This window comes from Pinus tabuliformis, chromosome 1_1 (genome assembly GCF_031772625.1).
Source record: "Pinus tabuliformis cultivar Carrire ecotype Pingquan chromosome 1_1, CPIR1, whole genome shotgun sequence".
NCBI lineage: Eukaryota > Viridiplantae > Streptophyta > Pinopsida > Pinales > Pinaceae > Pinus > Pinus tabuliformis.
The window spans coordinates 418,212,228-418,225,737 of record NC_142297.1 but is presented as its reverse complement, the minus strand read 5'-3'; the positions used below and the strand labels follow the sequence as shown (position 1 = coordinate 418,225,737).

At 39.3% G+C, this 13,510-nt stretch overlaps 1 protein-coding gene across 2 annotated transcripts in view; it reads left to right on the top strand.

The window, feature by feature from the left end:
- The window catches only part of LOC149213476 (uncharacterized), a 98,512-nt gene extending 94,627 nt beyond the window's left edge, over window positions 1-3,885 (top strand). Inside the window, exons 7-9 of one of the 2 annotated variants that reach the window (XR_016250826.1) lie at window positions 2,873-2,924; window positions 3,022-3,219; window positions 3,326-3,885. Coding sequence is in view for 1 of the 2 variants with exons in the window: in XM_089392024.1 (XP_089248150.1) it covers window positions 2,873-2,924; window positions 3,022-3,143 (174 nt within the window). In the remaining variant the exon portion in view is untranslated. Of the gene's footprint in view, window positions 1-2,872; window positions 2,925-3,021 lie in introns of both variants that reach the window. The other variant, XM_089392024.1, reaches the window with a different exon arrangement.
- The last annotated feature ends 9,625 nt before the right edge of the window (window positions 3,886-13,510 follow it).

The window sequence follows — 13,510 nt, the reverse complement described above, 5'->3', positions numbered from 1 at the left end:
GCAGAGGGGAGTGATATATATGGTGTCGGGAAGTAGGATTACGCAACCAAGATCAGGGTTTCCCATGTAGTGCCACTCCTAAAGCTAGTAGCCAATAGAGGAGATCCCACGGGACTAGGATACAATATCTACCACCCAGTTGGGACAAGGGAACAAGAGTACAGACCAAGCCCATTCTTTCCGCCAAATCCCCCCAATAATCCATTTCCAAATGTGTCCTAGAAAAGCAAGTATAAACACCTAATTACATAATGAAAAGTCATACCTTTGGGGTTGGGAGGCCCACCTTCAAACATACGATCATAATAGATAGGCGAGGGCACATAATGGCTGGTTCAGGTGGCGGAGAATGCTGGGACATTGAGATATTTGGTGGCACCTGGCTGCCAGATGAAGACAAATTTAGTAGAAAAACTCTCCTGTAGGGGTCACCCACTGGTGGTGGGTAACAGATCCTACTGTATTTATTATTTATTGTTGAGATTTTCTATGTGCAATTGCTTAATGATGAATGTAATACAAGACAAACTAGTGAAGTATTCATTGGAAGTAATTATCAGTCTAGAAAATCTTGAAAAATCAACACATGCTTGGAGTGGAACGCTCCTCATTATATGACCCCTTTTTGATCGCATAAGTGCTTTCAGCTCCTTGTATGTTTCAAAGAAGGTCATTCCTCCTTTGGGCTTCTTTCTATGCATCATGTTGTGGATCTTTGAAAAGGTAGGGTGTTTTCTCCTTTGCGTTATGTTTGACCTCCTATGTTGCCATAATTTAAGTCATGCGTTGTACATCTTGCATGGTAAGGCATTCATCTTCCAAGTCTCCCCTGTAGCTCACATCATAGTATCGTAGATTTATGTGGTCTTAGAACTTGGTTCAAGCTATGATTAGGGCGTTTCATCAATGATACAGCATATGTTTTATAGGTCATGCAGCCATCACTCCAAATACACGTCCAATGTGCCTAAATGAAACTTCATGGTGAAATATGCATTTAGATGAGCTTCCATCAAACCAACGACACCCCTCTACACATTTCTTCTTGCCCTGGATGATGAATGGTGCTCAGGTAAAATTGATCAAGGTGCATGGCCTCCAAATATATCCCCACAACCTGTAACTGCCAACTCTGATTATCCTCTGCTGTGTGTGGGTAGAGAATAAAACCAATGAAAATGCAAAATAAGATACATTTTCAGGCAGTGAGAGGTACCATAGTGTTTTAGTGATTTGCATGCATTTAGAGTCAAAGGATCATTTAGTTGCATTTTCATTTGTATTTTCTGTCAAATAATAAGTTTCATTTGCTGTTTTTAAACTTTTTATGCAGTATTAAGTGGATTCTATAGCATTTTCCCTGTTGTGTGTTTAGGATCCATATTAGGTTAATATTTTTCATTCATAGTGTTTTATTATCAAATTCAACAAGGTCAACTGATTTATTTGCATTATTTTATGCAGAAATAGGATGACATTATAGTCAATTTTCATAGTTTATAGTGTGTACTTATATACAATTTAAATTTCATCTTTTAAAGAGTTTTCTTGCTTTTTTGAGTGGTATTTGTTTGTTGATCTGCAATTTTTAAGCATAGAACACAAGGGGTTTTTCACTTTGCTTAATTTCATGTTTTTGGCATCTGGAGTCACTTTTTAGGTTTGTGTGCTTGTGCTGACTTATCGTATTTGCTGATTTGCATCTGATTTTGTTTCTGACAGCAACATACTTGTCAGTTTAATGTCGTATTTATGCCTTAGGAGCATCAGTGCATATTTTAGGCTCTTTAGGGAAGCCCTGTGGAGAAGCATTAGCCAATGACAGAGGTTCACAATGTGGTGACATTGGCTATATTCCTAAGAGATATCTGGACTCTTTCTAGTTTTACAGGGAAGAATTTCTGGGTGATTAGAACCTCCTTCCAAATGTCACTGTAGGGTGATAAGTTCTCTCTTCCTTTTTTAAACATGTATAGCTCTCAAGAACCAAAATCCTCTCAATTGGCTAAAGTACGGTAGACAGGATTAGATTTTGCTAACTTGGTTGACAGGAGCCTTTGTAAAATGCTACAGAAAGTTACTCACTCCACCAACTAAGCAATTGGGAGAAAGACTCAAACTATAAACAGAAACAAAAATGGATTACTAATTATTTAAAATCTACATTTGAAATAAGCTTGGTGCAACATCAAGCTCACAATTTTACCATGCTAGACTGCCGATTAACTTTTAGTCAAACTGATAGTTATAGCCTCTCTAATTCTTGAAGCGATAGTTGCAGAAGAGTTATTTGTTTCGTTGTAAAGGACAAAGATCTGAGAAGCCTATCGTGTTCTAAATGTTGAAAGATTAATCGAGCATTATTGTACCTTCTAAGTTTCCCTTGGTAACCTTCTATTTAGATAGCATGTCACTGTCTTCAATCAATGTTTAACGTAAGTTACATAATAAGATAGTTCGGAATAAAAGTTCAACGAACCTGCTGGCTTTGTGAAGTGGTTGTAATCTCTGTATAGATACAAATTCTTATCTAATATAGAGTTTGGATCTTTTGAAAATACTCGCTATTTATGATTTCAGATATCTGTTGCAGTTATTTTAAAATACACACACCACCAAAACCAAAATTCCATCGTTTGACTGGCATATTTGCATAGAGTAATCACATGAAAACTTTTTTTTGTGAGGCCGCTTTACTGTTTGGCAATTTTCTAGTTCAAATCAGAGATAGTTGTCTAAAGCATTCATACCCTGTTTCTGTCGTCACGTTTACTATTGATGTTTAATTATTTTGCATATGCATGATCTGAAGCTGAGTTCTAGCTTTTAGAAAGTGTCTTAAATAGTATTGATTTTATACCTCACTTTGCAGGATGGAGGCATTATTGCTATTTTTGATGGAATATCTGAAGAAAAGGATAGTGGTGCGGCTGAATTCCCTTGCTTTTTTAGAGGTTTCAAACTGTTATCCCTTCTTTTTATAGTCAAAATTACAAGGAATGGTATGCCTTTCTTTTGTAGGTTGTTACAATTTTAAGCCCCCGACGGAAGCTGAAGCTGTAAAAATGCAAAAAAAGTTATGTAAGGTAGCAAATGAAGTTATCAAAACCCGTAAATCTGGGAAGAAGATAAGCAAGAATTGAATCTTTGGAGTATGCTGTTATTAAAGGATGAGAAGATACTTCACAGCCGAGACTTTTCAAGAAAACCGATATTGTGGTTAGCTTTCTGTTTGTTTTTATCATTATAAATTTTGATTACGCCGAAGGCATCTTTCAGGGCATGGAAGACCTGCTGACATTCTCATGAAATATGTTGTTCAAAGCTGACAGTCTCGCATCGCAAAATTTTGTCCGGCACACGTCCTTTTCCACCTGCCCCGTGCGTTGATCCTCAATCCACTTCCCCTTTGTCTGATCTGATCTGATAGGGTTTTGGCTTCACAATGCACTCAGCTTTTTCAGATCCGATCTGATTGGATTTGGGCTTCACAATATGCTCAACTTGTTATAAATAATGGATAGTCGGTTCGGAGTTTGGAAATACTTTCCTGTGGAATTTTCTCGTCTGTGGGAGTATAGAGGCGCTGTATAAATCATAGGCACTTTATACCTTGCAAAGTGTACTTCTTTCGCAGGAAAACCGGCAGCTTCTTCAGTTTCAATGGTAAGATGCTTGAAGGTTGGAATCGTACCATCATTTGGTCCATTTGCGTGAGAATTTCTTCATTGGATCATATAAGTCGTTGTACACTTCAATGGATTTCTTTTTAAATATATGTAGCTCTACTGAACAGCACAAATTTCTGTGAAGTATTGACTTATTTAAGTAGCATAAACTTTAATCACTTTTCTCTAAGAAAGTCACCCAGGTGAGATTCACATATCAGTGCAACTCTTGTTTGTTTGTGCTATTTGTTTGTATTTTAGTTTCCTGTCTGGTCAGTAGTCTGCCCGATTCTGTTTTTTTCTGGATTGAATTAGAGTTCTGAATGTCCTGGAATAGCTAGGCTTTAGGTGTATGCTGTGCAGCTGTAATATGATAAACTGCTTTATTACTGGCCAATGATTTTTCTTTTTTTCCTTTAATTTTCTGGATTTGTATTTAATATTCAAATGTTTATATATTTATTTATTAAATTTCTAAATTTTTTCCTTGAGTTGAATTTGTATTTAATGTTCAAATGTTTATCCAATTCCCAATTGCCAAACAGTGAATTCAGGAAATTCCCAGCTCTGTGGTCCATCCACATGGAATTTCCTTTAATTGAGTGCCGGAAAAAGACAGTCAGAGCTCCCTGTTACCTCCCAAACTAGCAGGGGTCCTAAAATGGGATCCTTGGAGGGCTACTACTAGGTCAAGGGCAACAATGGAGCAATATCTCACTGTCACCTCGGCTATATCTCCCTACTCTTTACGGACTTTCATTGATGGAGGAGACCCACTATAATAAGGATCACGAAATGAATGTATCAATGATAGGGTGAAGGGGTGATCTAGGGGGCCTACTTATTCACAAGAGAGGCTCAAATGCATAGCTTGCTTGCTTTGGAAGGCAAGGTTGAAGGCTCTCAAGGAAGGGCTCAAGGAGAATTTCAAGGTTTAGGTTTAGGGTATGTATCTTATAATGGAGGCCCCTAAACCCTAAAATTCTTGTGAAGGCTCGGATTCCAAGTGATCTTTGAAGAATTATCCTTAATAGTGTGTGGGACCACACGGGACCAAGTGGGCCTGGGGTTAGGTCAAGGGGATAGGGTTTATCAACTAACGATATACTTGACCTAATTAGGGAGGAGAAGGGGATCAAGGAAGGAATTTTCAATGAAAAGTAATGCAATGATCTCAATGATTTCATGAAATTTGGAGGGCTTCTTGAGGACACACCAGCGTAGTTTTGGACCAAAAATTGAAGTGTTTGGATGGCTAGATTGTGAGATAATTGATTCCCTAGGTGACCTATGTAGGCTAGGCCTAGAAAAGAGGGGAAGGTGAAAGAAATAAGCTTTGAGGTGATCACCTATGGAGGACCAATGCCTAATCCTTTTGGGGAGATTGGAGTTAAGTAGAATTATGATTATGGACTTTGGATTTTCTATGTCAAGGAGGCCTCAAAGTCAGCTTCGATTAGCATTTGTGCAGTAGCAAAAGCAGCTTCAAGAGCTTTATACTTTGTTTTGCAAAATAAATGGCTTATCAAGACTAATTTCAATGATGAGGCATCTCTAGGAACATTCACTCATAATACATGGCCCATAAATGAAGCATAACTATCTAGAAACAAAATTTCCACAACTTCGCATAAATGGATGGAGTAAATTAGCCCTAGTATAGCGAAATCCCAACAACAATATATGTGACAAAATAAACAAAAAGAATAGCATTAAATTTCACTTACATGTATTAAGAGTATATCCAACCATCAAAACTTTGTCAATCAAGAAGCTCCCAGGTAAGAGAAAATGATCCAAACATCAAAATTCATTTCATGCTCCAAAAATTCGTCCTCCAAGAAGAATAGTGAAGTTCTTTAAAGAGATACAAGTCCAATCCAAGTTGTGATGCTAAAATGAATTCACATCACTTGTATTATACACTTCTAATGAGTTCAATTTTGCTAATTAGGCCTACATTAGCCCCTAGAATAAAATAATATGCAAATTAACTAACTTTTGGTGACAAGCCCACCAAACTAGCTCATAAACAAAAGAATAAGCCTCTCAAGAAGTTGAATGATCAATAATACATGTCGCTGGGCCTTCTAAGAGGCATAATGAAGTCCATAGGTGCGATAATGAGAAATAGGACTCCCAAAAGTAGTGGACAAGGGGTTGGCCCCTTGTTCTCCAAATAGTAAACCTGTGGTTTGGAAGAAAGCGATGCAGAAAGAATATCAATCCATCATGAAGAATGGGGGTTGGGAAATCGTTTCTAAACCTAGTGAGAAATTGGTTGTCACCTCCAAATGGATCTTTAAGATCAAACACGCTGTTGATGGAAGTATAGACAAGTACAAAGCAAGATTCGTTGCAAGAGGTTTCTCTCTGAAGGAAGGCATTGATTATGAAGAAACGTTTGCACCCACAACAAGGTACACTACCATTAGATCTTTGGTTTGATTCGCCGCTACAATGGGTTGGAATATCCATCAAATGGATGTGAAGATCGCATTTCTGAATGGGACCATTGATGAGGAAGTGTACATCGAACAACCCGAAGGCTTTGAACTTAATAACAGGGAATCTCATGTTTGCAGACTTAAGAAGGCCCTATATGGTTTGAAGCAAGCACCTAGGGCATGGTATGCAAGGATGGATACATATCTACTTGGAATTGGGTTCGTGAAGACTTTTGCTAATCCGAATCTCTATATCAAGGTCGTGAATAATGAGCCGTCATTCTTCTACTATATGTGGATGATCTATTCATCACAAGTGTGGAGCGAAGAATTCAAGAATGCAAGAAGATTTTAGCAGCTGAATTTGAAATTAAGGATCTAGGACTTATGCACTATTACCTGGGCCTAGAAGTATGGTAGAGACCTGGGGAGATATATTTGAGGCAAGGAAAGTACATCATCAAGTTATTGCAGAAATTTAGGATGATGGATTCCAAGTCGATGACTACTCCTATCCTCACCAATCTCAAGAAATTGAGGGACTCTGACTCTAGTCTCGTGGATCCTACCTCCTATCGATAGTTGGTGGGTTCCCTAGTGTATCCGATAAATACTGGGCTAGATTAATGTTTTGCAGTAAACATTCATTGTTAGTTTCAGTTGGAGCCTCGTCATGATCACTGGATAGTTGCCAAACATATATTGAGGTATCTTCATGGCACTATACATCACTGCCTAAAATATGATAGTAAGGAAGTCAAGCTAATTGGCTTCACAGACTTTGATTGGGGTGGGTGCGATCGATGGAAGGAGCACTACCAGAGTATGTTTTAGTCTAGGAGTTGCTATGATCCCATGGATGTGTAAGAAGCAATATCTTGTCATTGTAAGTAGTGCTGAAGCAGAATATGTGGCTGCATGTGAAGTAGGAAAGGAGGCTGTATGGTTAAGGAAGCTTCTGACAGATTTGTTTGAGAACTCTCTGGGTCCTACTATGATTAATTGTGGCAATCAAAGTTGTATGAAGATGTTTGGAGATCCCGTGTTTCATGCTAGAACGAAATATATCAATAATAAGTTCCACTTTATTAGGAACTTAGTGCAGGATGGGATCGTAAAGTTGGAGTATGTCTCGACCGATGAGAAACCAAGGGCATATTATTTCCATTACGACCCTTATCATTTATGTCATATTTTATGACCTCTATAGGATTATGATTAGTAGGAAAGGGAGACTAATGAGATGGAAAAACACAAGTAGGTTGACTATGATGATCACCTTGGAAAGGGGAGATTATAGATTGATCATGATCCCGAGAGGGTGCCCAAGGAGATAAAGAATATTCAATGAGGGGTTCTTCCTCGACACTATACTCAGAAGGGGAGGAGGGATTAAGGTCACTTGAGGTCATATGAAAACAGGTGCATGAATCACTCTCAAAATGGTGAACAAGAGAAGAAGGAAAAGGGGAGGGTGGAGTGATATATCCAATTGGTTTCTCTTCCCCAAACTCGTAATCTAAGGGCTCAGGTGATTTAAATATATATTCATGAAGAATACATGTAGGAACCTTAGCGATTTCCTTAGTATCACCGATTGAATCTCTTGAAAGGAGAATCATTCACTTTCTAAGTTGCACGAAACGGGGAAACAGGTACGAGTTTCCGAAACGGGAAGCGATACGAAACGCGACCTCCCCAAATTTTGGAAACGGGGAAACGCGAATATATATATATATATATATATATAGAAAATATTTAAATATATATATATATGTGTGTGTGTGTGTGTGTGTGTGCAATCATAAAGCATAAATGATACATTATAATTTATTACACTTAAACATTAAGATTTAATTTACATCACATTTACTCATGAATGATCACATAATGAAAATAAAAATATCGGAATATCCAAAAGCAACCTTTATTAGATATCCAAATCTCAAAATCAACCTTTATTTATATTAATATATGAGGCTGCAACTTGCAAGTACAATAAAGACTATAAGGCTGCAAGAGAGAGATCCAAATCAGGGTTTTCTGCATCCACATCCCATTCTTTAGAAGGACCACTGTTGTATTGGGAGTCTCCTCCTACATAGTCGAACGACCTTAGTGCTCTTGATTAAATACACGTTTCATACCCTAGTACCCTACATGATTTTGATTATTGGGAGTTTCCCCTGCATAGAGGGCTTGGTTCTCTTGATTAAATAGAAGTTCCATACCCTAGTACATGATAAAATCCAATGGAAACATTGCAACCCCCTCAACCCTGAAATCTTGAAAAACAAATAAGTCTGCTGGATTTTGAGCGAGATCTAAAATTCTACTTTCTCCATATGAAATCCAATGAGGGCGAAACCACTCTCAAACATCCTGAGTCATTTCATGGTAATGTTAAAAATTTAAGTAAAAGGATGAAAATGAAAAATAAAGGAGAATATCACTTTTACTTTAAGAATTTAACATTACCATGAATTGCATGTCAACATTAGGGCAAAAATTCACTTTTCTAACTTTAGACACACATCTAGAAAATTAAAAAACAAATTTGAAAAAAACAAAAAATTAAAAAAACACACAATTCAATTGGGAAACGCGGGCTGTACGGCCTGGAAACGCGTTTCCGGTCGTACGGCCACGTTTCCGTTTCGGGAAACGTGGCCGTACAGCCGAAAACGCGTTTCGGGAAATGTGGCCGTACAGCCGAAAACGCGTTTCCAGGCCGTACGGTACGCGGAAACGCGTTTCGTTTCGTTTCCCGGGAGGAAACGACCCCTAGGGCCACGTTTCCTGCAACTTAGTTCACTTCCAACTGCCCCTCTTCATGCGGGGGGAAATAATAATTCTTCTTCCCAAGGGTGTCAATGGATGTCATCATAAATAATACCTGAGAGAAAGGGGAGACCAATCTCATCCTCTTTGTCAGTGTTGTAAATGGGAGCACAATCAAATTGAGGACCAATAATTTCCCATTTCTCCTTTTCAATGTGGAAGTAATCTCCAATATCATCTTCCAAGGGGAAAATGGGTTCACCTTCCTCAAGGTTCTAAAAGGAAATTCATCCTGAGTAATATCCTTGAGAAAAGTAAGGTTAGTCTCAACTTCCCCTTCAATAGACTTATCTTTCCCAACACATGCGTTCTCGAAATCATCCTTTTCGTTATGCAGACCCAAGGAAGACTCGTCTTCCTGCCCATCAACTAGATCCTCAATGTCTTGCTCGATGAAGGCTTCCTCTTGAATGCTTAATGTCGAGTGTACTTGAAAATGTCTAAGAAAGGCATCAACGAATTCTTCAATAGATGAGATGCTCTTAGGTTCGTGATTATGCAACCATGAGTTATGACCACAGAGAGATCTCATGAGCAACAACATAAGGACATCTTGGTGACCCACTTTCTCTTTTGAAGTATGTGCATTAAATCTTTGTACATGGTCAATTGCGGAGAGTGGATCACCATCAAACTCGGGCACCCCACGCACCATCCTTCCTGTGACATGATTAGGGTGCCCAAGGACGCTAATGATTTCCATAGTGGGAAAATTATCAAAGAAAGACAACCTACTTCTGGTACACATATAAATTCTTTAGGAGTTGCCAAGGTGAATTTAAAGATGCCTAGAAAAATGCTTGCTTCATCCTACAAGCATCGACCTTAAAATTCAATGAAGAACTAGGGCTTCATTCTTCTAATGGAGTCGCCAATAAGGATATGTAATATGTCGTATGGGGAACAAAACGCACGTCTCGTGTCCCCAACAACGACGCTAGAAATGTTATCGCTCAACTAGCATGGGTCCTAAAAGGGGATCCTTGGAGGGCTACTACGAGGTCAACGACAACAATGGAGCAATAGCCCACTACCACCTCGACTATGGCTCCCTACTCTTTACAAACTTTCACTGATGGGAGGAGACCTGCTATAATAAGGATCATGAAATGAATGGATCAATGATAGGGTGAGGGGGTGATCTTGGGGGTCATTCACAAGAGAGGCTCAAATGCATAGCTTGCTTGCTTTGGAAGGAAAGGTTGAAGGCTCTCAAGGAGGCGCTCAAGGAGAATTTCAAGGTTTAGGTTTAGGCCAAGTCACTTGACACGGGGACACGGGACACGAAGAACACGGGGATTCGAGTGTCAGACACAGAGATGTTGACCCCCTCGAACAAGACACTTTGGATATATATATATATATATATTAAAAATTAGACATTTCTTACACAAATTCTCATTCATGAAACAAATTCATTGGTTCAAACATAGATCTTCATCTAGATGTAAGTTTTGCAAAGTAACATTATACATACAAATACAATTGTGACATAAATGATAAATCATAATACATATTCAATTCATCAATGATCCAATAGGAGAAAGAGAAGATAGTAAGATACTATAGTTTTCTCATTAAGTCATCAAAATCAAAATGTGTTACATAGGTAGTGCAAATGCCAATGGCAAATAGAAATAGCGAATACAAAACAACTACAATTCTACAAGCCTCGAGGCAGTCGATAGCTCATGAGTCATCAATCTTCATCATCAAAATCAACATCATTGTACTCATCATCATGGTCACCACTGCTCTCCTCTGCTGCATCCTTCGCCCTTGTATCCAAAGTCATCTCTGCATCTGCTAGTGTGGAGGATGACCCCTCTATAGTATCACCATAATAAAATGTGACAGGCTCTAGCACTGGATCATTTTGATCCAAGTTGGCCAATGCCAACTCAACACTGCTGTCTAGACCCATATCATCAGGAAAGACATCCCACATCTTTGTCTTTCCCTTCAACCACTCATCCCTCTGCCTATAAATAAGACGAAGGTTGGTGTGCACATACACCATTGTCATTGCCCTAGACTGCTCAAGCCTGCTCTTCTTGGCACTATACATTCCCATATGTGCTCTAATTCCTCTCGCAACAAGAGGATGAAGTCACCTCATGGATAACAATTGTAGAGGAGGGCTTGTTGCCCCATGAGTTTCCCACCAAGAATAGGGCTTCTTAGCCCCCCCGTTTCTAATCACATCATATCTTGCAAATCGACCAATACTAGTGGAAAACTTCAAGGGCATCCTCCACCTCATCAAGGGATGCTCTATTCTCAAAAATCCGCCTCAATTCATCTTTCCTCCCTTGTGAGATTTCACCATCCATGTGAGGAGGGAATTTGCAAGAAGGTCCACCATTCAGCCACTCATGGCTGTAGTTTTTTGGGTTCAATGAGTGAGCCAAACAATGTAAAGGTGTGCAATTCTTGTCCCATCTGTTGACAAGAATATCCTGTATGGTGGTGAAGAAGGCCATTGATGATGTCTCATACTTGGGGCACTCACTCTATAAAATAATGCCCCTCATAGACTCAATCATGGAATCCAATCCCTCATAAACCTCTCCTAGTATGGGTTGGTTTGTATTTGCAAATCGAAGCGAAGAAATGATAGGGTCCATGATTTGAATAAGTAGATCTACACTTTCCCACCAAGCATCATCTAACACTGTGTCCTTCACTCTATTAGAGGCTGGTTGATCTGTCTTTCTCCAAAAAGACCAAAAATTTGAAATAACCATGGCCCCAAGAGCAGTCTTGACCTCCCTCAAATTGTGTATCGACAATCTTCAACAATGGTAAATTGGTGTACTCCTTGTAAATAGTGAGGGCATTTGTATGATTTTATACAAAGTTGCGGATATGCCGTACATCCTCAATAATGCTTCCAATCCAAAGCACATCAGAAGCAATAGATTTAAGTGCTAAGTTCAATGAATGGACAATGCAAGGTGTCCAAAACACTTGTGGATATTTAGCTTCCACAATCATGCCACCAGCGTCGCAAACATGTGCATTATCTGTAATGATTTGTACACAAGAATCAACACCTACATCTTCAATAACTTTAATAAACAACTTGCCCATATATTGTGCATCCTTGTATTGTCCAAGTTCATCCACTGATTTCAAGAAAACTGGACCGTGGGTGCCATGCTGGATCTGTCCATCCATCAGAAACAATGCTAATCCTAGATGTTGGCCATGTTGATTTAATAGGCTCAAGCATTTTTTCCACCTCTTTTTTTGCCTTCGTCAGCAATGTGGTTCTAGGCTTCTTTGACCCAGGAGGCACATACCCTGATGGAGCCCCTTGAGTTAGAGCTCGACACATCTCAATAAAAAGGGGTGAGCATGCAACATTAAAGAATATGAAGTTTTGATAGAAAATAAAGGCAATGGTGAGATCAAACTCTTCCCGTTTCTCTTTCTGAAAAATTTTGCCCATTGGATCAGGTGCAATTGCCTTTCTTTTTGCTTCTTGTCCCCCACCAGAACTCTCAAATGGAAATTTGTTGCTGCTTTCCCTCAAGAATGGAAGGGGGTCATCATTCTTGTTTTTTTTAAGATTTTGCAGCCACATTTGCCATACCAACATTGGCCTCTCTTTCCATTTCTTTCTTGTTTGGTAAAGGGACGTTTGTATAAGCTGCAATTCCACAACTTGGGAACGTCAACAAATGAGCTTTCACACGGTAATATTTGTTCGTGAAATTAGTGTTGCAATAGCTGCATTTCCAACTCACATTGCCTCCTCCCTTCACCAAATGAGCTTTCACATGGTAATATGTGCTCGTGAAATTAGTGTTGCAATAATTACATTTCCAACTCACATTGCCTCCTCCCTTCACCTTGCTTCTTGGTCCTTTCTCTCTTGCGACATATTTCCACAAGGGATATTTGTTACCTCCAGGAGGATGTCTTCCCTCAACATTTGAAGCTGCTTTTGCAGCCCCACTTGCAATAGAGGGAACACTTGCAACAGACCCTGATGAAATTGGGATAGGAGGGGCATCTCTAATGGGGACATTCTTCCCCTTCCTTTGCCCCTTCCCTGCTGCCCTTGATTGAGCCATGAATGCTGTAAAAAAATAAATAAAAAATGCACAAATTTGCTAAAGAAATGCACATGCAAACTGTTGTAATAAAATGCAAACAAAATAGAGAGAAAATGCACTTACTTGTTGCTTGAATCTGCTTGAAAATGCTCCCACACTCTTTTCTCTTTGCTCTCACACACCCATAGCAAACCCACAACCAAGAAGAAAGGTGAATGTGAAATTAGAATGGCCAAATCAACTTTTTAACGTCGCGCGAAGGTTTGATTTCCGGGATTCGTGTCCCATAATCGGGACACGATTGTGTCCGATCGGTCAGGAGACGATCGTGTCCGATCGGTCAGGACACGATCCAGACACGATCGTGTCCCAATCAGACACAACCAAATACAATTGAAAGGACACGAATACGACCAAATCATGTCCTATTTGCCCGATTCGGGACACGATGGGCCAGGGGGACGAATTTGGTTTCATAGGGTTTAGGGTA